At 34.4% G+C, this 24687-nt stretch overlaps 14 protein-coding genes and 2 pseudogenes across 16 annotated transcripts, besides 2 other annotated features; 8 read left to right on the forward strand and 8 right to left on the reverse strand.

Moving 5' to 3' along the window:
• Positions 1 to 24687: part of a mobile genetic element that runs on past both edges of the window.
• Positions 311 to 21243: a mobile genetic element.
• TVAGG3_0866350 (uncharacterized protein) lies at positions 2389 to 2823 on the reverse strand (the record flags this gene model as incomplete). Its single annotated transcript, XM_051249866.1, has 1 exon — positions 2389 to 2823. One exon carries the CDS (start codon positions 2821 to 2823, stop codon positions 2389 to 2391), a length of 435 nt encoding a protein of 144 aa, XP_051085341.1.
• TVAGG3_0866360 (uncharacterized protein) lies at positions 2869 to 3141 on the forward strand (the record flags this gene model as incomplete). Its single annotated transcript, XM_051249867.1, has 1 exon — positions 2869 to 3141. The coding sequence occupies one exon, from the start codon at positions 2869 to 2871 to the stop codon at positions 3139 to 3141; it is 273 nt and encodes a 90-aa protein (XP_051085342.1).
• TVAGG3_0866370 (organellar and viral DNA polymerase type B) lies at positions 4168 to 5107 on the reverse strand (the record flags this gene model as incomplete). The annotated part of the gene is made up of 1 exon (XM_051249868.1): positions 4168 to 5107. A coding segment is annotated over one exon (940 nt), but the record flags the coding sequence as incomplete, so codon positions are not given.
• On the forward strand, positions 8065 to 8536 carry TVAGG3_0866380 (annotated as a pseudogene). The gene has a single exon. A coding segment is annotated over exon 1 (472 nt).
• Positions 8641 to 9492, reverse strand: TVAGG3_0866390 (annotated as a pseudogene). Its single transcript has one exon. A coding segment is annotated over exon 1 (852 nt).
• On the forward strand, positions 9600 to 9974 carry TVAGG3_0866400 (uncharacterized protein; the record flags this gene model as incomplete). The annotated part of the gene is made up of 1 exon (XM_051249869.1): positions 9600 to 9974. The coding sequence occupies one exon, from the start codon at positions 9600 to 9602 to the stop codon at positions 9972 to 9974; it is 375 nt and encodes a 124-aa protein (XP_051085344.1).
• Positions 10632 to 11597, reverse strand: TVAGG3_0866410 (organellar and viral DNA polymerase type B; the record flags this gene model as incomplete). Its single annotated transcript, XM_051249870.1, has 1 exon — positions 10632 to 11597. One exon carries the CDS (start codon positions 11595 to 11597, stop codon positions 10632 to 10634), a length of 966 nt encoding a protein of 321 aa, XP_051085345.1.
• On the reverse strand, positions 11858 to 12943 carry TVAGG3_0866420 (integrase core domain containing protein family; the record flags this gene model as incomplete). The annotated part of the gene is made up of 1 exon (XM_051249871.1): positions 11858 to 12943. The coding sequence occupies one exon, from the start codon at positions 12941 to 12943 to the stop codon at positions 11858 to 11860; it is 1086 nt and encodes a 361-aa protein (XP_051085346.1).
• TVAGG3_0866430 (keratin-associated protein family) lies at positions 12984 to 13979 on the reverse strand (the record flags this gene model as incomplete). The annotated part of the gene is made up of 1 exon (XM_051249872.1): positions 12984 to 13979. One exon carries the CDS (start codon positions 13977 to 13979, stop codon positions 12984 to 12986), a length of 996 nt encoding a protein of 331 aa, XP_051085347.1.
• On the reverse strand, positions 15426 to 16032 carry TVAGG3_0866440 (organellar and viral DNA polymerase type B; the record flags this gene model as incomplete). Its single annotated transcript, XM_051249873.1, has 1 exon — positions 15426 to 16032. A coding segment is annotated over one exon (607 nt), but the record flags the coding sequence as incomplete, so codon positions are not given.
• On the forward strand, positions 16050 to 16826 carry TVAGG3_0866450 (uncharacterized protein; the record flags this gene model as incomplete). Its single annotated transcript, XM_051249874.1, has 1 exon — positions 16050 to 16826. One exon carries the CDS (start codon positions 16050 to 16052, stop codon positions 16824 to 16826), a length of 777 nt encoding a protein of 258 aa, XP_051085349.1.
• Positions 20065 to 20577, forward strand: TVAGG3_0866460 (protein of unknown function, DUF4107 family; the record flags this gene model as incomplete). Its single annotated transcript, XM_051249875.1, has 1 exon — positions 20065 to 20577. One exon carries the CDS (start codon positions 20065 to 20067, stop codon positions 20575 to 20577), a length of 513 nt encoding a protein of 170 aa, XP_051085350.1.
• TVAGG3_0866470 (uncharacterized protein) lies at positions 21902 to 22195 on the forward strand (the record flags this gene model as incomplete). Its single annotated transcript, XM_051249876.1, has 1 exon — positions 21902 to 22195. One exon carries the CDS (start codon positions 21902 to 21904, stop codon positions 22193 to 22195), a length of 294 nt encoding a protein of 97 aa, XP_051085351.1.
• TVAGG3_0866480 (uncharacterized protein) lies at positions 22224 to 23000 on the forward strand (the record flags this gene model as incomplete). Its single annotated transcript, XM_051249877.1, has 1 exon — positions 22224 to 23000. A coding segment is annotated over one exon (777 nt), but the record flags the coding sequence as incomplete, so codon positions are not given.
• TVAGG3_0866490 (protein of unknown function, DUF4108 family) lies at positions 23597 to 23917 on the forward strand (the record flags this gene model as incomplete). The annotated part of the gene is made up of 1 exon (XM_051249878.1): positions 23597 to 23917. A coding segment is annotated over one exon (321 nt), but the record flags the coding sequence as incomplete, so codon positions are not given.
• Positions 23934 to 24359, reverse strand: TVAGG3_0866500 (uncharacterized protein; the record flags this gene model as incomplete). The annotated part of the gene is made up of 1 exon (XM_051249879.1): positions 23934 to 24359. The coding sequence occupies one exon, from the start codon at positions 24357 to 24359 to the stop codon at positions 23934 to 23936; it is 426 nt and encodes a 141-aa protein (XP_051085354.1).

Here is a 24687-nt window from a genome sequence, read left to right on the forward strand (position 1 = left end):
ACCTCTTTTTTTCACCTCTTTTTTCACCCTGTTGAATTCATTGCTTTATAACTCTTCTAACTTCTTCTTAAGTTCAGCAATGTTGTCCTCATGAAGTTTAATCTTCTTAAAATTCTCTATCTAATGGTTGCTTTATCTTTCTAAACTGAACTCTACCATCCTTCATAGTATGAACGTAAAAACCTTCTGGAACCGCTCCTGATTTAATGTATTCTACCAAAAACTTTTGTTTCATTGCTTCAGTGACTTTAGTCGTCATTTCAATCAAATAAAAATTTTAATATTAAATAAAAATAACGTTATTTTTTCAGTAAGGAAACGCAGGAGTTTTACGATTTATTTGAGGAGTAGGTTCTGGTTTAAATGTTGGAGTCGGTTTAGGAGTTGACTTTTGAACAGGAGTTTGTACTTTCATAGGTTCAGGAGTCATTGAAGTTGTTTGTGAAGGCGTTGTTTTGGCGATGGGGAGTTTGTTTAACTTCAGCTACTTCAGTATTATTTATAACATTTGCTTTATTTCTTTTCAACATCATAACTGCTCCTGCTGTAGCTAGCAAACCTAGTGGGAGACCATATCTTATATAAGGACTTGACCAAATGCTATTTTTGACAGGAGCTGGTGGAACACCTAACCTTGGTGAACTGCTCTTTGCCATTGTGCAGCTCGTAAGAAATATTCAATAGGTGCTCCATAATCGTTTGGTAAAGTTTGTTTCATAGATGGTGAAGGTTCACGAGAGCTTGATGAAGAACTCATTTATAAGCTTTAAAAATAAACGTTCATCCTTTATTCCTCACTGTCGTCCGTGCTAAGTTATAGTCATCTAATCTTATTATTGGGATGCCATTAGCACGCACCTGAATGGCAAAGCAACAATCCCTCATAAATCCAATAAGTGGCTTTGGTACATTTTCAGTTGCTAGTTCAATAGGTCCTTTAACAGACAATTTGTATGTTATTGGAGCAGTAGATGTTTGACCTTGCTGGAAGCAAAAGTCCACTTCTGTTGGAAAACCACATAAGAAATGTGTGTTGTCATAGCTATCCCATTTATGTTCCACACTACCATCATCCACCAATGACCTCATAACATCTTCATTAAATCCTATCATATCATTGTTTGTATTGCAAGCGTTCGCAACCATTTCATAAAATACAGGTCCATATGATTTTTCAGGTTCTGCAGGCATATTTCCATAAGCTCCCATGGAAAGCTGAAGATATTTAAACTTAGGGTTCTCAAAATTAACATAATAGTTGTCTTTCTTTCTAAATAGTGCCCAAATACTTTTAACATTAATAGGCGTATAAGCTGCTGTAAATGTTGCACTTGAACTATCTGTATTCTTTGAGAATGAACCGTCCATAGGAATCCAATCCATAACTTTAACAGGAAAACATAAAGCCTCGTTTGTATAATGTTCTACAAGTTCTGTATAATGTTAGTAGGTCTAAAGAGAATGACTTTGGATGAATGAAACATTCATTAAAATCCATCTTTGTTCGAAATAGTTGCTGGGTTACAGTTGTAATAGTAACTGTTCCACTAGCTTCTACTGCCTTCGTTATCATAGTGAATGGTTCATTCCATGGAACAAATTTATTTGTCGGTGGATTTGAATCTGAAGCAAATGCAACTTTAAGAGTTGGATTGAAAGCAATGATATCATTTACAGATATAGATGTGCATTGTAAGGCGTCGCTACTGAACTTTACTTTAAGCTGAATGTTTCCTGCAAAAGCTGGAATAAATCGAATAGCTTCTAATGGAAGGAATCTTCTAACAGGAATTCTTAAACGAAGCTTAAAATCAAATGATTTTCCTGCTGTAATTGGACCACTAACAATTTGTCCTGTTCTGCATGTTCCCGAATGACTCCATACATCTTCATGTCGAGTCTTTGAGAAAACATCTACTTTCTTTATTTGTTCGGTAGTTTGTGAGTTTGAAGTTATATATGCTTCTTCTCTTGCGTTGTCTTGAGAATATACGATACGACCATTTGCAAGGATTTGATATCCAGCAACTGCATAGAAAGCGTCATCGAAACCAATCCAAAATCCTGGTGGGTTTGTTTTATTGGAACCTGAACCAATTTCTTTATTACAATAAATTGACCTTCCATTTTATACGTAATGAATGTATTGTAAAGGTCCAACATATTTTCACCAGGAGGTGAGAGATTGAATGTTACCCATGTGTTATCTTTAGCAGTTCCAGGTTGTGATGGAATCTTTGCGTCAGAATATTTTCTATTAGTGTCACCAATTTGAACTGCATTGTCTATGATATCGAAATATGAGCGAATCTGATGAATATGCTCTGCTGGAGTAAATTCGTTTAGCTGTTCGTTCTGCATGTATTTACTTCAGATAAAAATATCTATTTACTTCATTATTCTCACTCTTCTTCTTGGTATTCGTGGTGGAAGTTGTTTCTTGACATTTTCAATGAACTGTACATTCTCTTTTGTCTCGACTTCTTTCACTGGTGGGTCAGGGTTCTTTGACTCGGTTTGCTTTTCAATGAAATTCACGAACTTTGCAATAAGCTCTTGGTTCGTTATTGAAAGAACATCTGGCTTCTTTTCTTCTTGTTCTATTGACTTTTCAGTTTGAACAGAAGGTTTTATATGGGCTTCGTGGGCTTCGCCCTTGCCATGCACCTTAATGTTGTCGCTCTCTGCATTCGCTAATGGAACCTTTCTTTTTCTTACGTATATTTTACCATCTTTACTCTGACTTACGTAATAGAAAGGATGTTGTATTCCTCTTGCGTCATTTAATATAATAGACTCTCGCTCTGATTTTGACAAGCTCATTTTACATCGGTTAAAGTTTTAATTTTGTTTTTTATCTGCAATCAAATGACTCAGACAAGCCCTACGGACAAGACCCAAGGTGTCATAGATGTTGAAGCATTGAAGAAAGAAATTCGTGAGCAAATTTTATCCGAACTGAAGGAACAAAAACAAGAACAAAAGCCAGAGAGACCAAAGAGAAAACTTAGTGAAAAACAACTTGCTGCATTAGCTGCTGGAAGACAAAAGAACCCACGTTTGCTGGCAAAGAAAGCTAGAGAAGAAGCTGAAGCAAAGAAAGAACAAAAAGCTAAAGAAGCTGAAGCAAAGAAAGAGTAAATGGTTTATTTTTATCCGAACTAAATGTATAGACAAATACCTTTATCTGTTGCGTTCAGTAGTGAAAACCCTGACGTCAAAATAAAGGGGAACAGAGTAACGTTTAAGTTTCCAACAGACTGGATTGTGAACATAAATGAAGAGAAGTACATTGGCATAACATCTATGTATATAACACGTGCTTTCAGAAAGGTTGACTTTATACTTCAAGTCGAGATAGAAAATGACGAACAGTCTTTAAGCGCCCAAAACATTCACATATACAAATACTTTAAAGACGATACAACATTGTTGCAATGTATGATTTCATTTAATGAGATGTTCGAGAAAAAGTTCAACATTGAAGTACAAACTTTACAGCCTTTACGTGAGTTTCTTGCACAACTGAAAGAAGAAGGTAGTCAGCCACAACTTATAGACTTTCATTATGAATTTAATGAAAATGAAGATGGAACTCATGACTGTCAATTCATTGTATTCTCACCATTCAATGAAGTCGCTAAAGAGAAAAAAAATCCATTACGTATAAGATTTCAAATCTCCGAACCAAGTGATGATTTTAAGAATGTTTTCAATTATGATGCAATGCTTCCGAGGAAAAATGAATTTTCAAAGATTGTAACACCTGGCATTTGGGATAGAAAGCAAGCTAATATTATATCAATATAAGAAAGGCGTTGAAAATGAGTTCATTGGTCATACAAGAACTTCACCACTTCCTAACCCTAAATACTATAAATTAACTGGCTTCAATCGTGAGTTTTGGATAGACATGTTCTCCACTCATGACCATAAATGTCCAGTGTTCTTGCCTCCAGACCATAAGGACTGTCTCTACATTGAAGCACAACTCTTAAACTCTACCATCGCAGTATTGTAAAATCTACGCTAGCTTTATTTTTATCAGAATGACCTCATTCATGACCTCATTCATGACCTCATTGCTGACAAAAATAAGCCGCTAGCGGCAAGGGCGAAGCCCATGACCTCAGAACTTCAACTTACGAATAAAGCTTGTTTTAGTCGTTATTGAAAAGTTGAACTTTTCAGCAAAGCAAGGTTGACATGACTTACATAAGTCGAATGCAATCTCTTGACCATCATAAAGTGCTTTGTAAAGTTTCATTAAACTGAACTCAGAGTCTTTGTCATATGTTCCAACAGGTATGTGAATGTTCTTATCTTCATTGTAATAGCATTGTATAGCTTCAGGAAACATTTCATTAGCGGTTAAAGCAATAACATCTTGCTTCACGCCTTTCATTCTGCAGTGAAATGCAACTTCATTTAAATCGTTAGTGAGTAAGTCTATGTAGGTCTTCTTTCCACAGAAAATACTTTTATAAGCTAAACTTTGTTTTCCAGGTGTTATTTCTGCAAAGTCGCTATGAAATTGACCAAGGTTCTTTCCTATAAGTTCGCGACCATATCTCTTCTTAAACTCTGCTGCAAGCTTTGGGATGTCTTCATTATATAAGTGCATACTGTCGGTATCCTGGTAAAAGATTTGAAGTCCCATGTCCTCTGCAGTACAGAATACTTCATTCATAATACGTTTTGACATAGACAGAATATTAACACCAAGTGGACAGAAGTTAAAGTGTCTGCAAATGCTTTTCGTTAGCTTGAAAATAGTTTTATCTGAACCATCCAAACCTTCGAACTTCACTATATGGTTGTAATTTCTTATAGCATATCTTATAGCATCTTTGTCATTTACTATGGTTATTTTTGACTCAATAGGAGATAGAATAGTTTTGCCATAAATGCTGTTCAGAATGAGTTTTATAATTTCTTGTAAGGGGTTTCCTTCTTTCTTATACTTTAACCTTAACTCAAACAACTTCTTTACTTCATCTCTTATTCTCATATCTCTGTTTCCATCGTAATAGTATCCTTGCAACACTTCACATTTGACACCTTGATATTTTATGAGGTCTTGTAATGTTATATGGTCAACATACATGAGACAGCAAGTGTTTGAACTTCTTGGAACGTTAAGTTCTGGATTTAGTTCAGGGTCGCAAACTATTAAATGAAAGTGTCTGGGTATACCAATCTCTGTTATCTTAATGAGAACAAAGAAGCCAGACATAAACTTTTCACCAATGGGTTCCTTTTGGTCATCATCGAATAAATGTCTCATGAGATACTCTGTGCTTAGCATCTCATCCTTCAATACTTTTGGAATTCCTTCTAAAGTATAAAGTCTTGCTATAGCTGAAGGATATAATGAAACAGTGTCGAAGTCAGCAATGAGTTTCTTTTTGCTCTTTTGTTTCATGTTATCTGACAACATACATCTTCCACCTTGAATGCATCTCGAAATAAATTCTCTTGGTTTATTTGAGAGGTCATAAAGATTTCCATTCGGGAAGTATACTCTGTTCTCAAACAATTTGTTAGCAATAGAACAAATACTAACGTAGTCATAAACGTTTAAATCAAACTCTTTCAATAAGTCATTGCGGAACTTTACAAAACCTTCTCTTAAAATTCTTACATCTTGTTTGCAGTAAAACGTGCTATATTTTTCTAAGTCGAAGTGGTTTTCATCTATTCTGCAACCTTTGATGGAATCTATGTTTTCATAAATGTATCTGCATCATGGATAAACTTACATGCTTCAGAAATGACACCAGTTCTGTTGTCATTTGCTAACAAAACACTGCTGTAGTAGTTATATGGAAATACTTCTTTCGGTCCTGTTTGTAAGTTAAACATAGCAGGAAATAGTTTAAGCTTCTTATTTATAACACTGTAAGAGTCTTTTATAATAATTGCCCGTCCTTTATATAAGCCAGTTATTTGCATTGTTCGTGAACCTTTAATGATGGGAGTTCCTTTCACTTCTGTCATGTGTCTTAAGATGAAGTTTATGTCATAACTGAGGTTGTGAAATATATTAAACTCTTGTCAGGAAGTCTTTCCAAAAATTCTGTTGCACAGTTTTGACCCCAAATGCTTTCACTCACTGAACCATCTTCACTGTCATAACAGATGTTAAAAGCTTTATGAAAGCCATCCGTACTACACTCAAAGTCAGCAAAAGAAACGTGCTCAGGTATGAGATTTACATTTAGCTTTATTTACTTCTTTTGACTCTGCTTTTTCTTCAGTTGTACACAATACTTTGGAGCATATGTCAAATCTTTAAATGGTGCAAGGTTCTGTTTATATAAGTCAGTAGTATATGTGAAAAGTTCTCCATAAGAAATAGGTTCGAAATATTTGCACTCCCACAATGTTTTCATAACATCCCATAACGGTGTTGTTCTATCATAACGAACTACATATTTATCTTCTCTCTTTGTATAAATCTTCATCTGTTTCTCAATGTTCATTCCACCACAAGCTTTGAGAATTTCTTTATAGTTTCGAATGAAGTATGTTGTCATTGGTAATCTTTCATTTAGCATGTAGTGGTCTTCAACAAGAAGTAAGTCAATAGTTCTAACAGTTTCGCATTCTTTTGGTATATATCTCTTTATTTCATTATGTCTTGACTCATTGAAATAACCAATGGTAACATTAAATGATATACCTGTTGCGTCAGAAATTTCTTGTACTTTACTTTGAGGAAAGTCTCTAACACGAATGACTTCTCTCATGTGGTCAATAGTTTCTTCATTTACTCCAGCCTGAATGCAAGCATAAACGAAACAATTGTCCTCTGTCATAAGTGTTGCAGTTCTTTTGTTCAGTTCATTGAAGATTTGGTAGCGTTCAAGATTTATAGGTAATGTGCAAAGATACTTCCAGAACTGACCGCTTCTCTTCTTATAAAACTTCTTTTCACCATTATCTTTCCAAAAGCTTTCTATAAGTGCTGGGTTTCCTGTTTGCTTAAGAGCTTCCAAAATGGCTTTCTGGTCATTTGTCAGTGTGCTTTCATCTCTATATGGTCTCTTTTTGGTTTGCCTTTCTTTACATCTGACATCGTTAAGCCTTCATATTCTGTTAAATCATACATCTTTATTTCGGTAAGATTCTTTATGTTTGTCAAGAAGAAGTCATAGTGCATTTCAACAATACCTGCGGCATTTGCTTCTATCTCTGATATAAAGTTCTCCTTCAAGAGCTGATGTAGTAATGTTCCAATATTATTGAGGTTTAACGTAGAACATTCATACTTTCCACCAAGTTTATAACATACCATCCATCTCTGTTGTGAGTTTATTTTAATTTTCTCTAAGAGTCTCATGAAAACCTTACCGAAATGTTTGTGTAAGTAGTCTCTGTTTGGTTCATCTAAAGCTTCGATGTTAAAGTCAATGAGTCTATTGCCTGACTTCACATTTCTCTTCCTATTCTCTTCATCTTTCTTTAACCATCTCTCACCTTCTTTTGGTTTGTCGTCAATGGAACGAATGACATCGTTAGCTTTACGAACTTGTTCTATAGCACTTTTAAACATCTCTCTTCTCTGTTGTTTCAGTGTGTCATCTCTCTTTCGTGTTTCACCAACGTTTGCATTTGTTATGTCAAACATTTCTCTTCTTACTTCATGTGGTACAGCTCTTCTTGTTTCACCAACGTTTGCATTTGTTATGTCAAACATTTCTCTTCTTACTTCATGTGGTACTGAACGTCTATGATATAAGTCAATAGCAATGTCATTTAAAGGAAATGCTCTTGCATGGACTTCGTCCTCGCCGCGTTGCGGCTTTATGAACTCATGAATTCTATCATAACTTATTGCACCATTGTAGTCTTTAATGAAGTCAGCGAGTGCTTTTTTGTTTGTCGCGTAATGTTTTGCAACATCTATATTAGCTTCTGTAAGAAGTTGTTTTATTTCCGAGTGTTCTAACTTAGACAACTTCCGATACATCTTTAGTAGGAAATAAAAAAAATATTTTTTGAAAAATTAGATTACATTTTTTAAGTTATTTTTCAAAATAATTTAATATTTTTATTTTAATGAAACACATGCAAGATTGCAAGTTCTTTTCATACAATGCTCTCGCTACTGCCATCAAGAATGAGTTCAATGGTGCTTCAAACGTCAATGTTATCTTTAACAAGAAGTTTGTGAAAGAATCTAAGTTCGGTCAGTATGTCAGACCATTAGCTATTGTCATTGACCGCAAACGTTATACTTCACAAGAGTTAGCAGTAGTTTTGAAACAAAAGGGTTTCTTCGTGAATGTCAAAGATACTCATTATACTGTTATAAAGAACTCCAACATTGACTTCTTCAGTATTGCTATGAATCTTTCCGAACAGAAAGAATATAAGAAGGGTGAAACAAATGTGAAATATTATCCTTCATCTCTGAAGACAATAACGAACAAAGATGTTATACAAATTCTTACCAAAGGTTGAAGAAGCTTCTATTGACATTGACGAAGGAAGTGAAATGGTTGAAGAAATTGACCCTGAAGCTATTTAACCAAAAATATATTTTTGGTGAAGAGGTGAGATTTCACCTGTTTTTTCACCTCATTCTCTCTTCGTTAATGTTGTCGTGACTTCTTCGTTAATGTTGTCGTGACTTCATTCTTCCTCTTTGAAGTTATCGAAATATTCTGTTATTTTTTCCTTTCAATGGTAAGTCTTCTTTGAATGTAAGTATTGTGCAACCTTTGATGTCATAGTGTGTTTGAGGAAGAGTATTTTTGACAATTTCTTTATTTGCTCATTCGGTGTCATTGAAATCGGTAAGTTTTCACGATAGAACCAGTTTCTGTCAGATTTGTAAATTTAGCAAGGTCGTAAAAGCTTTTGTTGTTTCTTCTGACTAAATGCAACATAACCATATCTCTGTCTTCTTCATTCTCCACTCTTCGTAAATCATATACTTATAACTCTTTTCCTTTCCTTTTGGTACTGAACGTGTATTCTTTTCTGTATGCTTTTGTCTTTGGATTCAATGACTTCATCTTTTGCTTGAAGTTTCTTTTCCATCTGTTCGCGTTCTTGTCTGTGAATTTCGTCAAGAAGTTTACAAACATACCAAGCATAACGAGGTGAAGCCCACATTGCTACAACATTTACGAGAAGTCTATGAACATAATATCCTCTCAAACCGTTTGGCAATTTTTCACGATTTTCATAGAGTTTTGGCGACTGGGATTTTTTACCTACTCGCTGTTCTTCACTGTTTTCAGAAAAAAGTATGTCTCGCTGTGCTTCATTTAATAGTTCAATAGTGCTTTGGTTCCTAAACCAGTCTTTAGGAAGTTTAGTATCTGGAGCATAACATGCTGTCAAAATACTTTGCATTTGGTACATGTCATCTTTGACTGAACGAATGAGACGTAACTGTTTGTTATACTGTATGTATTCGTATTCTTCATTTATGACTTCATGAACGATAGCAGTTGTTGTGTTCTCTAATGTTGACATATCTGTCTTTACATACAGGATAAAAAAATAAATAAAATAAAAACTAACTTTATTTTTTTTGAGATAAACACTATTTCTTCACAACATTAAATTTTATCCTGTATGAAATGACTTTAAAAAGATTATTGACTGACTTCGAATACTATCTCATTGACGCACTGACAGACCCTCAAAACTGTGTTGAAAGTTCTTTAAGCTTTAAGATTGAAGGTACGACGCATTTTGTCTTCACTTACGTATTGAAAGAATATGACCGTTATCATAACGAAGTGAATCAAACACTAATAAAATTTGTAGATAAAAAATTGGTTAACAATGAATATTTTAAACGTGAAGACCCAAACACTGCTGGAGATGATGAAGAATACAGACAAGTTATTGAAAAAAATAACGCAAGATTAGATGCAATAGAAAAGAAGTTTAATGAATGTCTTACAAACACGTATGAATATCTTATGCAGTGGGAAGCCAGATGGAAATAAATTTACGTCAAATATGCAATTTATAAAATCTTATGTCGACAGGCTACGTAGCACAGTGGTCTAAGGTGGTGTTATGGAGGGGTCAGGGTCTTGGTTCGAACCGCGACAGCGCCGTATTTTCTTATTTTCTTTATTTGTCTTGTTTGTCGTGAATAAAAAGTGTCATAAAAGTGCTCTATCTTCCACGGGAATAAATAAAAAATTTACTTTATTTCTTCTTTATTTCTTTGTTCCCGTGGAAGAAGGGTTTTTGCCGTTTTTTTCTCAGCCGAAATCAACGATTTTTTCATTTTTGGAATCCTTAGCAAATGAGGAATCTTTTCTCTCGTGGAAGCTTTGAACAAAAATAATGTTTAGGTGAAGAGGTGAGATGTCACCTGTTTTTTCACCTAATTTTTCACCCTCAGCCGCTAAGCGGCGAGACCCAAAGGGTCTTGACTTTGTCATAACTTCTTCGTAAATGCTTTGTCATAACTTCTTCGTAAATGCTTTGTCATAACTTCTTCGTAAATGCTTTGTCATAACTTCTTCGTAAATGCCTTGTCAAGATTTCATCGTAAATGCTTTGTCATGACTTCTTCGTAAATGAGTGTAAATGACCAAAAATATAATTTAGGTGAAGAGGTGAGATTTCACCTCTTTTTTCACCTGTTTTTTTCACAAGCGTTTTACATGAATTGTACGATGTATATTTGAAATTCTAAACAGTTTTGTAGCTTCTATTTCTTCTGTCAGTACATCGAATGTTTTAACAATGCCGAAAGTCTCTTTATATTTCTTCTTGACGTCAGATAGAAGGAAATCTTCTACTGTTGGATAGTTTTTGTTCAGAAATGCTAACATGTCCATTTTATCTTCTGCTGGCTTTTCTGCTTCTTTCTTTAAGTCTGCATAGTCGTTTCGCATTCTTTCTATCTCTTTGACGGAGTAGTTATATTTCCTAATTGCTGCCTTACATTTTGAACATTGCGGGTTCATTTTTGCGTTATACATTGAAATAAAACCAGCTAAAACAACTAAGGCGTCAATTGCTCTCTTCATCTCAAACATAGCGGGTCTTAGTTGTTCGTTCCATACTTTGCCTCTTCTATCTTTATCTCTTATTTCCCAAACACATTTTGCAACTAACGAAACAAAGTTGTCGTAGGTCTTAAATTCTTCAGATTTATATATGTCAGAAACATTCTTATATACCATATCGCAATCTTTGTCCATAACTTTATGGTTGCAATGAAAACCAAGGAATTCATAATTTACTTTACGTATGAACTTCTTTATTTCTACTGAGTCAGTTGCTTTGACTTCAATTTCGTCGAATTCAGGAATAGTTAGTTTTTGTTGTTGGATTTCAGGCAATTTGGGTAAATGGTCAATAATGTCCTGCATTTCATAAAGATATTCTTCATTTTCTTCATCTTTCGCACTACAGTCTAAATTACTTGTTAAAAGTTCTTGCTTTATCTTCTGGATTTTTGTTTCGAAAGTATATGAAGAAGGAATGAAGTTTTTCATCTCTACTAACATTGACGTAGGATTCATGACTAACGAGTTTGGTGCTGTAGTTGTGGACAGAGTCCCGCCGTTCGCGGCTTGTATTGTTGTTGTGCCGATTGTTGAAATCATATCTTTTATACAAAATAAAAAAATAAAAAAAATAAAACTAACTTTATTTTTTATTTCATGACAAATTCACGAAAATTCAAGAGGTGAAAAAACAGGTGAGAAAACAGGTGAGATCTCACCTCTTCACCTAAACATTATTTTTGGTCTTTTGTGAAAATTCACGAAAATTCAAGAGGTGAAAAAACAGGTGAGAAAACAGGTGAGATCTCACCTCTTCACCTAAACATTATTTTTGTCTGATTTACATCCAACGAAAAAGTTTAGAAGAATTTTCTTATTCTTTCTGGCATGTTTTTATCTTTCCAGTACTCCCGCTCTAATGGTCCCAGATGAGTTGGTTTAGATTCTCTCAAGTTCTTAGATGGTATAACATCTTCAACGCCTCCTTCATATCTTACTTTATAAGTGTCATCGTTTATGTTGTAGTCAAGTATTTCAATAACCACTCCTCGCTTTGCTTCGTCAATGGTTTCAGCAAGTTTGCCATTACTACTTTCGACTAATTTATGACGAGGGTAAAATGCTATGGAGTCGTCAGCAGCTTTTATAAGATATCCATTACCTTGCGTAGAGTCTACGATATAATAGTTTCTACTTAACCTTAAACGTTTCTTTGTCAATGGTTTGTCGTCAAGAACTACACGAACTTTTGTACCAGGAATGAGGGTAAATTGTGTTGAATTTCTGATATTTTGTGTTTGGCTTCGTTTCTTTTGTATATACTTTTCTTCTTGTTGTTGTGTCATTGAATTTGGTGTATGTCCTGTTGTAGAATGTGTTGAGGAATTGTAAACTTCGAGAAAATGTTTCATTGTTTCTTCGGTAAAGTCTCGCTCTTGGTTTAAATCTCTGAGCGTTCTTATGAAGCGGTTAATGATACCGAGTATGTTATGGTTATGGTCTTCAGTAGTGTAGTGAGTTATGTTATGCTTAATGAGAAATTCTGTGATTTCGTTGCTGAGGTATGCACTGTCTTGGTCTGATGTTAAAGTACTTGGGTTATGTTCTGCTACAAACTTTTGTAAAACTCTTAACACTTCACGAGTTCCTTTATTCCTCATTATATACGCAAAAGCTTTGCGAGTGTTAACATTAATGAAGATGAGGAATGGTTTATGTCCTCCTTTTCTGCTTTGAATGAGAGTGTCAAATTGGTATGCGTCAGGAGTGTTGGAGTAAATTGGTAAAAAGTAGTCGTAAGGATTTATTTTTGTTTGATGTACAACATTTTTGTCAAAGAACCTTTTCACTTCAGCTCTGTTAGTAAATCCCGAACTCTTTGCAGCTTCATTGAATTTCTTAAAAGACCTCCATGGATGTTGTTCGAATACTTCTTTCAAGCTCATTTATGTAAAGTTAAAGATTTTATTCTAGGCTCAAGTGCGTTCATTGAACGCGGTACCATGCAAATACAGTCACAAATGGTGGCATGTAATCTGCACCCGAGCCTGTTGGATTTGTTGTGAAAGTATGGGCATGATTTCCTGCGGTTCCACAGAAAATACCTGCGCTTGAATCTACTGGGTCACTTGAAATATCATATCTATGCATTCCCTGTCTATCCGAACCTGCTGCAAGATTTGTATAACCTCTTTTTGTTATTGAATGTGAATGACTACCTGTTGTGTTTGTAGTTCCTGTATGAGTGTGCGGTGGAAGGTTTGCTTCAGTAATTTTCTTCGAACCTCCTGTTTGCTTTGAAGAGTTAGCACAGTATAAGAATTTGTCTACAATCTGCTGCCATGTACCAAAACCTAAAACTGTTGCTGGATTTGTTGAGTTCATTGACGTATAAATAGAGCCTATAGGATATAATGTTTGAAGTATTTCTGTCTTTAATGTTTGAAGCTCTGTTTTGTCTGCTTTCTTGTCATATAAATCTTGAGCAGTGAATTTAATATTATGTTCATCCTTCATGACATAAACATCTTTACATCTAATGTTTTTCATCGTCGTTATGTCGTCATCCGATGTTAAACCTTGTGGAAAGTTAGGAGGTTTACAATATAATGCATCCCCACCAGTTTCTTCAACCGTTCCTTCAATACTTTCTATACCAACAGTTGTAAAACTTGTATGTGTATGGTTCTTGTCAGCTTTCTTATCTAACATTGCTGGTAGTTCATGTGCTTCAAAGTTTCTGGCATGACTTTCAATGTTCATACATTTGTTATTTAAGGAGTTTAGTGTATCTTTTACGCTTGTACTTGGATTTTCTAATGGTGCACTTGAACCAAGGTCAAAGTTCAATATTATGTCGTCTGCTCTAACAGTAGTGAAGGATTTATGTGTATGGTTCTTGTCGGCTTTACTGTCTAAAGAAGTTTGAAGTTCATTTATATCGGAGATGTTGTGTTTATGAGATTTCAAAACTTTGTTCATTGCTTCGAGTTCATCTTTGTCAGCTTTACTTTTAATAGCATCTTCAAACGTTATTTTTGACTTAACTCTCAAAGTAAATCTTGGTTCAACTAATACACCATTAACATTGAAAGTAGAGGCATAAATTTCACCGGTATAACCAAATGCTTCTGGTGCTTTAGCTACATCATACTGTACAGTACAGCTTATGTCATAACCTTTAGCACGAATGTATTTATATCTTCTTTCATTAACATTTTTTGTCTTCGCTTCATCACTTCGTGTTAAATATCCATGGTAGTCCGTTATAATCTGTTCGTCTGAAGTTATATAATGAACGTGGTTTTTATCTGCTTTTTCGGCTAATTTCTCATTAACATCATTCACTTCTAATTCAACTCTTCCGCCAGAACTCTTATTATCATTAATCTTTTTCATTAATTCGGTAATTACGTCATAAAGACTATATTCTGTTTTCGGTTTTGTAAATAATGAGTCAAAATTTCTTTTTCATCATTACATCGCTGACATTAATGATATCACCAATTCCTTTTTCATTTATTCTCTTCATTAGTTCTGCAATAATGACGAATATATAATCTGTTAATTTATTCTCTTCATCGAGGGTTATAGAATGTTTTGAAATTGAATCATTAACTCCTCTAAATAAATCAATAACTTCAGGATACACGTTTTTAATGTCTTGAATAACCCGACCAGTATCCTCGCCACTATGTGGCTCTGAGCCCGTTGGGCTCTGTTGTTCATGTTCTTCGTTCCCGTCGTTACGTGGTTTTATATCTCTAACCATCATCAACGCAGCCATAACCGGAGGGTTTGTTGCTACCTGTTCGAAAATCCGTCCGTTATGTATGGTATATCTAAATAATTTCTTTGTGTTTGTTAAAACATTTGAAACAAGTCTTTTAAAACCATCTACAAAATTTCCTGTTTCACCTAATGTTCTTGCAGCATTTACAAGCTCACCCATTCCCGCTTTTGACCCCAAAAACGTCCATATTGCATTTATTTCACTCTGTATAGTTGTCCATTCAGCGAAACTAACACCCGCATTCGCTAAGCTGAAAATGAAATTCAGTGGATCGAACTTAATTCCACCTTCTTTTTCAATTTCAACGAACTCACTAACATGAGATTTTAAGTATTCTTTCGTTAAAATTGTTTTCCCCGATGTTATGTCATTAACGAAACTATCACCGTCAAAAGTTAACGAATTCAATTTCGTCGTTGATGCTTTTATTTCATACACCGCTTTATCGATAGTTTTTGGCTCACCTTCTTTAGAAGCATATGAAACATTAATGAATGAATTATATGTATTCGTGAATGAGTTAAAATCAATGATTTTCATTAATGAAGCCTTTAATGATTCATTAACTGTTGAATCCCTTAAAACAATTACTGAACTGTCATGGGCTTCGCCCTGGTCGCTTCGGTCTGAAAGACCTTCAGGACTCAAAGAGTCCGTTTGCGACTTTATGAAAGGTACACTGCAAACCGTCGAGTTTGGATCAAATGCTGTAGTTGGTGCAGGAATATTAATGATATAAGTCATTAAATCATTAAGTGACGTAAATAATGTTGTCGTTTTTGATTTAATTTCTTTAGCATCTGTTATATATGGTAATTTTATTTCTGTAGTTTCTGAATTAAAGATATTCGCTAAAATGTTTTGTAAACTGTTTTGAACAGCAGTATAAACCGTTGAATCCGGAACTCTTACGATTTCACCATCCTTAATAAAAGGCATTGTACATGACGTAGTGCTTGGGTCAAATCTTTCGGGATTATAATTCAACATATATTCTAATGCTTCATATACAGACTTATATACTGTTGTGTCGTTCTTCATGACAACTTCACCATTTACAATGAATGGCATAGTACATGGAGTTAAAATAGGGTCAAACTTTTCATAGTCCTTCCATGTTATGTATTTCTCGGTATTTCCATCACTGATAACAATATATTTGTCAGTAAGTGTGAGAGAGTATTGACCAAAATATAAACGTTTAGCTCTGTCAGCTTCATACGAATATGCAGCTATACTCATATTTTAATGAGAATAAAATGTTGTTCTATTTGCAAAGTACTGACCCAAACGAATACGGAATAGTAAAGCTACAAACAAACTTAGGTCTACAGAATGAAGCGCTTGCTTTCAGAGTTGTTGACTTCAATACTATCGCAACTTTTGTCATAACAGATGAAACAGATTTCATGGAGTTTGAAATAGATGGAAAGAAGCATGAAATAAGATTTCACAATAATGTAGAATATAAGATGGAAACATTAGCTGGAGTGTTAAATGCTCTCATAAATACTACAATAAACAAGGAGAACGAAGAAAACTTAATGAATGTTAAACTTATTGCAGGAGTTTTGAAGTTCAGTTATGCGAAGGAGTTTAAGATACCAAGAATGAGTCATAGAGTTCAATTGCTTCTGGGTGCATACCATATGACATTTCCTTTGAAAAGTATTGACAAAACGATTGAGATGAAATCTGTTCCATACGTATGTTATGGCAATTGTTTATACATTGAGTCTAAAATAGCTAATGTCACAGGTATTTCAGGAGTTAATAGTAAAGGTTCAGTAGAATATAAGTCTTTCTGTTATGAAGTAAATTCAATGTTCATTCCAAACGTTCCTGTCATAGCAACTCATTTAGGTAAATGGGTTCGCATTAGTCCTCATAATTTGAAAGACATGCAATTCAGACTTGTTGACTTTCAGGGCGAGCCTGTAGAACTGAAGGCACCAGTGCGAATGACTGTTGAAGTTGACTTTTTAGAAAATATTAAATGCAACAGCTTACAAGAGAACTCAGAGCTAAAAATATAAAGTATGAATGTTATGTATTAGGTCATGAACTTTGGTTGTTGCTGTTTGATGAAACAAATGAGTTAGTTATGCCAGTCAAGAGAACAGAAAAAGGCGTCAAAGGCGCCGAGCGCAAAGCGCTATATTGTGTTAGTGAAAACTGCACCAAGTCAATAAGATTAGGTTTGCATTATGAAGATGAGTTCAATAGTGTTGAAGAAGTTTTGGATAGATATTACAAATTGCTTTAATTTACTAAAACATATTTCAAACAAAGTTTATATTCTGTTGAAAGTTTTGTATACTCGTTCGAATATTTATACTTAAACTCAACTCCTGTAGTTCCTGGTGTTTCAATGATGCGGATGTTACCTATTTTCATGAATAGTGGAGTTTGACCACAGCATTCGATTTCAGGGTCGAGATAGTCAATGACACATTGTTTCCCTGTTATTCGTGAGATAACATTTTCAAGGTCCTCCTTTGTTAGAATTATTTGGTTCTTGCTTATAAGATTTGTCAAAAGCTTCTTATCGTCTTTGAGTAAAATTGTTTGGTATAACTGAAGAAGGTAATGGTCTACGTTATCTGAAGGATTTGTTTGAACATTTGTGTAAGGGTTGTCGTTGGCTTCTCTTGAAAGAATTTGGTCCAGTGGTGGATACTCTAACTTAACATCTGATGTAGCGTTAGCGTTTGAAGCTGTGTTTAAATTCACGGATTTCAGTCTGGTTCTTCTTTCAAACACTCCGAACTATAGTTCTTTATGACAATATTGTTTGTCGTTCGTGAGTCAACATTTGATGTTGGTTCAATTGGAACATTAACGGCACCAGCTAAGATGGATTTGCTTCTCATTTCATATAGAATAAAAACCTTTTATATGTATGAAATGAACAATATACTCGACAAGGGTTTGAATGTAAAGCTAACGAATGAAAATATTGTTGAATTCACTGAGACAGGTGCAGTGTATAAAGATGTAGAACTACTGAACAAAAGAGCTAAGGGAAGAAGCAGGAATATGAACAAAGGGTGGAAGCCTATAAAAATTTATGTCAATGATGGCTCAGGAGGTTCAAACATAAAGTATGCAGAAAGTTATAGAGTTTATGCTCTCAAAGGTGAAAAGCCTTCATTTAAGAACAGCTATTCTAACGCATATCCTCAAAAGTTAACGGATGGGGAAGTGGATGATATGAATGACAGCAAAAATATTAACAGAAATGGCGACAGAGATGCATGGAATTTGTTTACCATCAGTCAATTGAAGGTTAAACTTTAAAACAATGTTGGTCGTTCCCATGGAATATTTTTGACTTTAATGGTATTAGTCATGATATGAATCTCAAGGTATGAACGAGGAGAGATGAGAGACTTATATGCTTCCCAAATTTCTTCAAAAGGTAATGTTATACCTGACTGTTTCCAAATGAGTTCAATATCATAACGTGAGAAACCTTGAAAGATAACGAAGTCAGTTATGAGACGTTTTATGTTTAAAGCTAAAAACCTCCATGTTTGCATAAGTATTGCTACAGTTAAGTGGTAATGTCTGACTTTAGTAATGATGTTAGCTAATGGTGAGTCTGCTTTGACACTAAACCTTTTCCGCGAAGTCGTCGCAAACGAGCAGAGTGTTTGAAGGATACTTTTTGAAGGGGTATTTTGAAAGTTTTGACAGAATGTAGTTTGTAAGTCGTTTCATATCGTAAACTCCTGAGTATTGACGTAAGTGGTGTTTGTCAATAATTCTTTCCATCTCTCTGAAGTCTTTTGCATTCCTGACTGTATAAATTCAACGATGGCATAATATTTCCTCTTACGTCGAATGTAACGTTGAAGAAATTCAATGAGTTCGCTATCTGGAACTTTAACGACAGAGGCTTGAACTTTTGACATAAATGTTTTCGCTGTTGAGTCCATAGAGTCTGAAGTTGCTGATATAATGATTTGGTCATAGTAAGAGTCGTTTCCTAAACGCTCTGTTATGAGTATATGACGAATGAGGTTAAATGTCTTACCTGACCCCATCTTTCCACAATAGAAATACACACCATTTGAACAGAACTCATAGTCCTTACTGAAAGGAAGAATGAGAGAAGAGTTAAGTTTGTCTGTAGTTTCATTCATGTCTTCATCTACGTCATGTATTAAATGCTTCATTTTATCTCCATTAAAAATGCAAGTCAGAAATATTCAGAACATAGCACCGAGTCTAACTGACAAGAGTATAAAGATATACTATGAACATGTTATGATGAAACCAACCAAAATTCAAGAAAGTCAGTATACTTATGAATATCCAAGACACTGGGTAGAGTATGTAGGAGGTGAGAAAGCTATTGAAATCAAGACAGGTTCGAAGTATTCCAGCAGGAAGAACAATATTATTGAAGAACTTTAATGTTTTGAGGTATAATGATGAACAAAGAAGCAAGATAGTTTTCCTATTGCTGTGTATGTGAACCTAGACACAGGAGATGACATGAAAGTTTTTAATACAAGCTTCAAACGGTAGTGAGAGAAAACTGACTGCGGAAGGACATCCATTACCTTCAGAAGTTACCATAGCATATAATTTTGAAACAAACTCAATAGATTTTAAAGTCGTCTCTGCAAAGAAGTCAGGTTTTACATTTAATGAAGCAGATGTATATTCGAATGAAAACTTCAAAGCTATTGCATGGTTAGATAATGACGATTGCTTTAAGAAAATATTTAAATTCAGTGACTCAACGATGTCAATAGATGACCTTCGTGGAATGTTACCATCGACGTTTACAGTTGAAGGTTCAGCAGGATTGCTTACAAAATTGTCAATTGGTGGTATTTGGTCTCGTGAGAACATTGTTATAAAATCCAGTATAAGTGAATTTGCTGAAGAATCTATATTATGTCTTTCAAACTATATGTATTCGCCGCCGAAGCATTATAGTATAACAAACTTTGTCAGTAAGTTTAATATAAGACTTGTTGAACCTTCTTCAATGAAAGATGTTGTGCTACCCAAAGACGGAAAGGATGGACTCATTATTGAGATGATTTAATAGCATATTAAATGAGCTTGTTTTAAAGGTCATTCATGATGAAATAACTGTTGTAGAAGATGTTAGCAATTGTTCAGACATTTTATTTGAGAATAGATGATTAAGAAAGAAGTTTATGAATGAGAATGTTTATGTTTCATTGACTTTCTCCAGTAACGAGAACTTTTATTGAGATAATATTGAAGAGAGATGATTTTAATATGGTGTAAATGGTAGCTTGGGCAGCTTTAGGCGCAATGGGAACAAAAGCATTAGCATTTGGAGCAAAAGCACTTGGAGCTTATGACGCAGTAAATAAAATGAGTGGAGGAAGAGTTTCGAAGACATTAGATGCAAATAAAGGAAAGATTGGAGGCTGGGTTGCAAAGAAGTTAAGATTAAATAAAATAGGACTCATAAATAAAGCATCCAATTTGGTTGCGACTGAGTCAGAAAATGCTTTAGGAAAGGACGATGAGTTTGCAAAACACGCAAAAGACTTTAATGACCAGATGAAAGGTGAAACAATGCATTTAAATAGAGTCGATGGAACTCTTCCTCCACCAGTAGTTCTTCCGTATGGTCCCTATGGAATGTATGGAAACCCTTACGAAAGACCATTTGACCCATTGACTGGTGGAAGTAATTGGTATCATTACGGACGAAGAAGAAAGACAGTCAAGTTGGAGACAGACGTGAAGAAAGCAACTAAAAAGAAACCAAGGAAGAGAGTTATAAAGTAATGAATTCAAGTGGGTGAAAAAACAGGTGAAAAAAGAGGTGAGATCTCACCTCTTCACCTAAATTTATTTTTGCGCTATGTTTTCATACGTGTGAGGGTGGTGATATCATTAATTTTTAAGTTTACTGAAAATTTTTATTTGGATGTAAATGACAGAACAAAAGCAACTCATACAAATCGAAAAATATAACAAACATACATTTAAACATTTATTCTTCCTTCCTGAGCATAACATGTTCTTTCAAATACATCCGAGACCAGTTGACTTTTCATTGACTGTGTATAAAGATAGAAATAGTTATATCATTAAACCATACGATGACGAAGGTAAGTTATGTAAATTGTACGTTAAGAAGTTAGAGAAAGTTTATGGCTTCAAGTATGACTACAATAGGGTTAACACTGATGATGAAGATATTGAGGAAAATTTATGAGAACATTAGTGAAGTCGTTAGTGAGAACGATAGTGAGAACGTTTATTTTTTACATTAGTGAGTTCGTTAGTGAAGTCATTTATGTGTCAGATGGTTTTGTAAATATTTAAGGTTAAGTTAGTGTTGTCGTTTGTGTTGTAAAATATACGTTAACGGTTTCGTAAAGTGTCAAAACCGCTAAGTGGTGTACGGAGGCGCGCAGTGCCACCATACCCAACATAACCATACTAACTCCTGTTTTGTTTGTTCGTGTAGACAAAGGAAAGTTCTATGTCTTTACAAAATATTTGAACTTCTTAGACAGAGAACTTCAAGAAACGCCATGTGAAAGTTTAGATGAAGTTCTTCTCCACTTTCAGAAAAACTTTTAAATATATGTAAATGGCAGAAGACATAGTGGTTTATACTATTACGACTAAAAACCCTGAGTCATATAATTCTATAACAACAAACTTACAAAGTCCTCAAGGACGATATTGTAAACTGACCTTAAACACGATGACGACTAAAGCCTGTTTTGCTCTTTTGACACCAGAAGACTTTGTTGTTGTGAATGGTAAAAACTTCTTTGAAGATACTTACTCAGATATACCACCAACAGGTTTTGTTGACTTATTTAATACTTTAAGGACGGATGTAACATGTGCTGCAACTAGAGCAGGTTTCATTATGTTTGGATGTCCGACTGAGTTTACTATAAACGATATGAGCTATAATACAAAACTTATATCTGGTTTTTACTACCAACAATTTCCTATAACAGGAAAAGGTGTCATACAAGGTCTATCCGTTCCATTGACTTTAAGTACACCTATTTTATATATTGTTTCAAACTTAGGTTCAAAGTGCTATTCGAATGTCGACAGAAACTACTATGACCAAAAGATACTCATGCGTATAAACAACACATTCTCTGCTGGTTTGCCTATTGTTCATTCGAATGCAGAGTTTTCAGCTTTAGTAAACTCAAACACTTTAGCAAACATAAACTTAACCTTAGTTGACGCAAACTTTGTTCCTGTAAAACTTTTATGTCCGATGTATTTGTCAATGACGGCAGAAAGTTTCGAATTGGAAGATGCAACTGGTGAAAGTATTGTACTACAAGAACAACTTCAACAACAAATAGCTCAAGAACAACAAATGCAACAAATGGAACAAATGCAACAACAAAGTCAAGAATAAAAAAAATATTTTTTTTATTTTTATAAAAATGTACAGAATAGATGTTTCAGATTTTTATGACTTCCAAGCCTTCAGAAATATGTGTCCATTTAGAGACTATAACAAAGCAGTCGAGAATTTGAAACGTTTAGTCATTTATGTCGACTCTGCCCCAGAATGTTATGTTATGAAAGAATGGGATGTAGTCTTTAACAAACCTAAAGCGACAATAGTTTCAGAACAAGAATGTAAACAGAAACTTAAGAAAATAAAAGTCGTACAAGTTGGCATGAAGATGTTAGATGCTTGGGATATCTTATTGTCAAAGCTTGAAGATTTTTCAGTTCGTGGTATAAAGTTCTATACACCATCTCCAAACTTCTATTCTATCTTCACTGGATATAAATACGAACAAGTAGAATGGAAAGAAAATGTTATAGAAGCTTGGTTAGACCATGTCAAAGAAATTATATGCAATGGAAACGAAAGAGTCTATGAGTATATCTTATGTTGGTTTGCAAACATCTTACAACATCCAAGTGCTAAAAATGAAACTGCTCTCATTATAATTGGAAAACAAGGAACTGGTAAGAACACTTTCTTTACAGATATTTTGTGCAAACTGTTAGAGGGCTATTCGAACCCGAATATGACAAACTTAGAAAACATCTGCGGCAAGTTTAACTCTTCAATAGAGAATATGAAACTTATAGTATGTAACGAACTTCAAAGTATAGATACAACAAAAGTTTTGAACTCGGATGCTTTGAAGAGTCTTATAACAGACAAAGTTGGAGTTGTTGAAAGAAAATATAAAGACCAGAGAGTTTGTGAAAATGTTGCAAATTTCATTATGGTTTCAAACAATGCCGTTCCGATGAAGTTAGAAAGTTCTGACAGAAGATATGTAGTTGTCAGAACGTCAGAAGCTCATATGCAAGATACAGAATATTTTGACGACTTAGCAGAAACTTTGACATCTGACTTTTACAACCACTTATTCTCATATTTCATGACATTAGATATTTCAAAGTTCAATCCAAGACAAATTCCACATACCGAAGAGAGACAAACATTGTTAGAAGCAAACAAGAGTGTATATGAACTGTTCATAGATGAAACTGACTTTGAGTGTTTAGATGAAAGGTCATTGTACGATTCGTATAAACAATATTGTCAAGAGTATGGTTATATGACAGCGTCTAAACGAACATTCTTGGCAAATGTCAAAAGTCTTTTAGACGTACAGAATGGTGTATATACAAAGAAAAATTTTTCTGAGTAAATTTTAAAAAAAAATATTTTTTTTATCCGATAGAAAAGATGACGAAATTCATCTCAGTAAACAAGTACATGTCAGGACTTAAAGAAGAACTAGACCCATTCACATATTTGAATGTTTACTTCTACCATTTTGAAAAGTCTACATTTGACAAAGTTTGGAACATCGAACCAGTTAAGTTTGCTATTGTGACTAAAAATGGTGCGAAATTTGAAGACTTAGACATAGAAGGTTTGTTAACAGTCAAAGAAAGTTTTGACAGAAGGTTCTCAAACCTTAAAGAAGGCAAAGCATACAAACTTGTTATACCTTATGAACCAAAGAAAGCAGACGACTATGAATATTATGAGTCTAAGATAGTTGAAGTTCAAGGTAAATTGGGTAAAAAGATTTTAGAGTCTAAGCCAGTGTTTGCTCCTAAAGAGGAAGAGAACATTGACATTGACCCAGAAATGTTCTAAAAATAAAATTTTATTTTTACATGTCATATCTCACCTTCTCTGGAACTGGTTCAGGTTCTTTCTTTTCTCTCTTCTTCTTCTCTGGTGGAGTTATGTCAAACTTCTCAGAACCATATTTTTGTAAAAGTGCTTTGTCATTTAATAGCTCTTCTATTCTGTTTTCTATTTCATTTTCAAGAACAGCGCATGTGTCTTCTTTGCATTCTAAGAAGTTTTGTTGGACTTCATCTCTCCAAGAGGCGTCATCTCTGTCAACAAGTCTGTCATTGACAAATTTTAAGACTGCTCTGCTTAATGTTTTATGGTTCTTGTCATATTCCCAGAAACAGAACTTTAGAACAAATTCCCCTTTCTTGTTTACACTATGTAAGATTTTATGGTCGACAGATGTTTTGCTGTCGAAAAGCTTGTCTCGAATATAGATAGCGAAATCGCTAGACATTTTCTAAAAGATAAAAATTTTAATTTTTCTAAAAATATGTTAGAAAAAAAGTTTGCTGACATTGACAAGAAATTTGAGAATGTTTTAAACAAGAACAAGAGGAAGTTAGAAAATGCTCAGATAAAACCCATACATGACAAGTTCTTATTTGCTCAGAATGGTATAACAGGTCTAATCGCACCGCCTGGGTCGGGTAAGACTTTCACTTATCTTAAAATGGCTGCACAACAACAAGAACTAGATGAGAAGAACCCATTCTATGAGTTAGTAGTCATTTGTTCGACTTCTGGTCAATTTGACCAAACCGTCAATTCGTTCAAAGATATTA

The sequence above is a fragment of the Trichomonas vaginalis genome, chromosome VI, assembly GCF_026262505.1.
Source record: "Trichomonas vaginalis G3 chromosome VI, whole genome shotgun sequence".
In the NCBI taxonomy this organism is placed as follows: Eukaryota; Parabasalia; order Trichomonadida; family Trichomonadidae; genus Trichomonas; species Trichomonas vaginalis.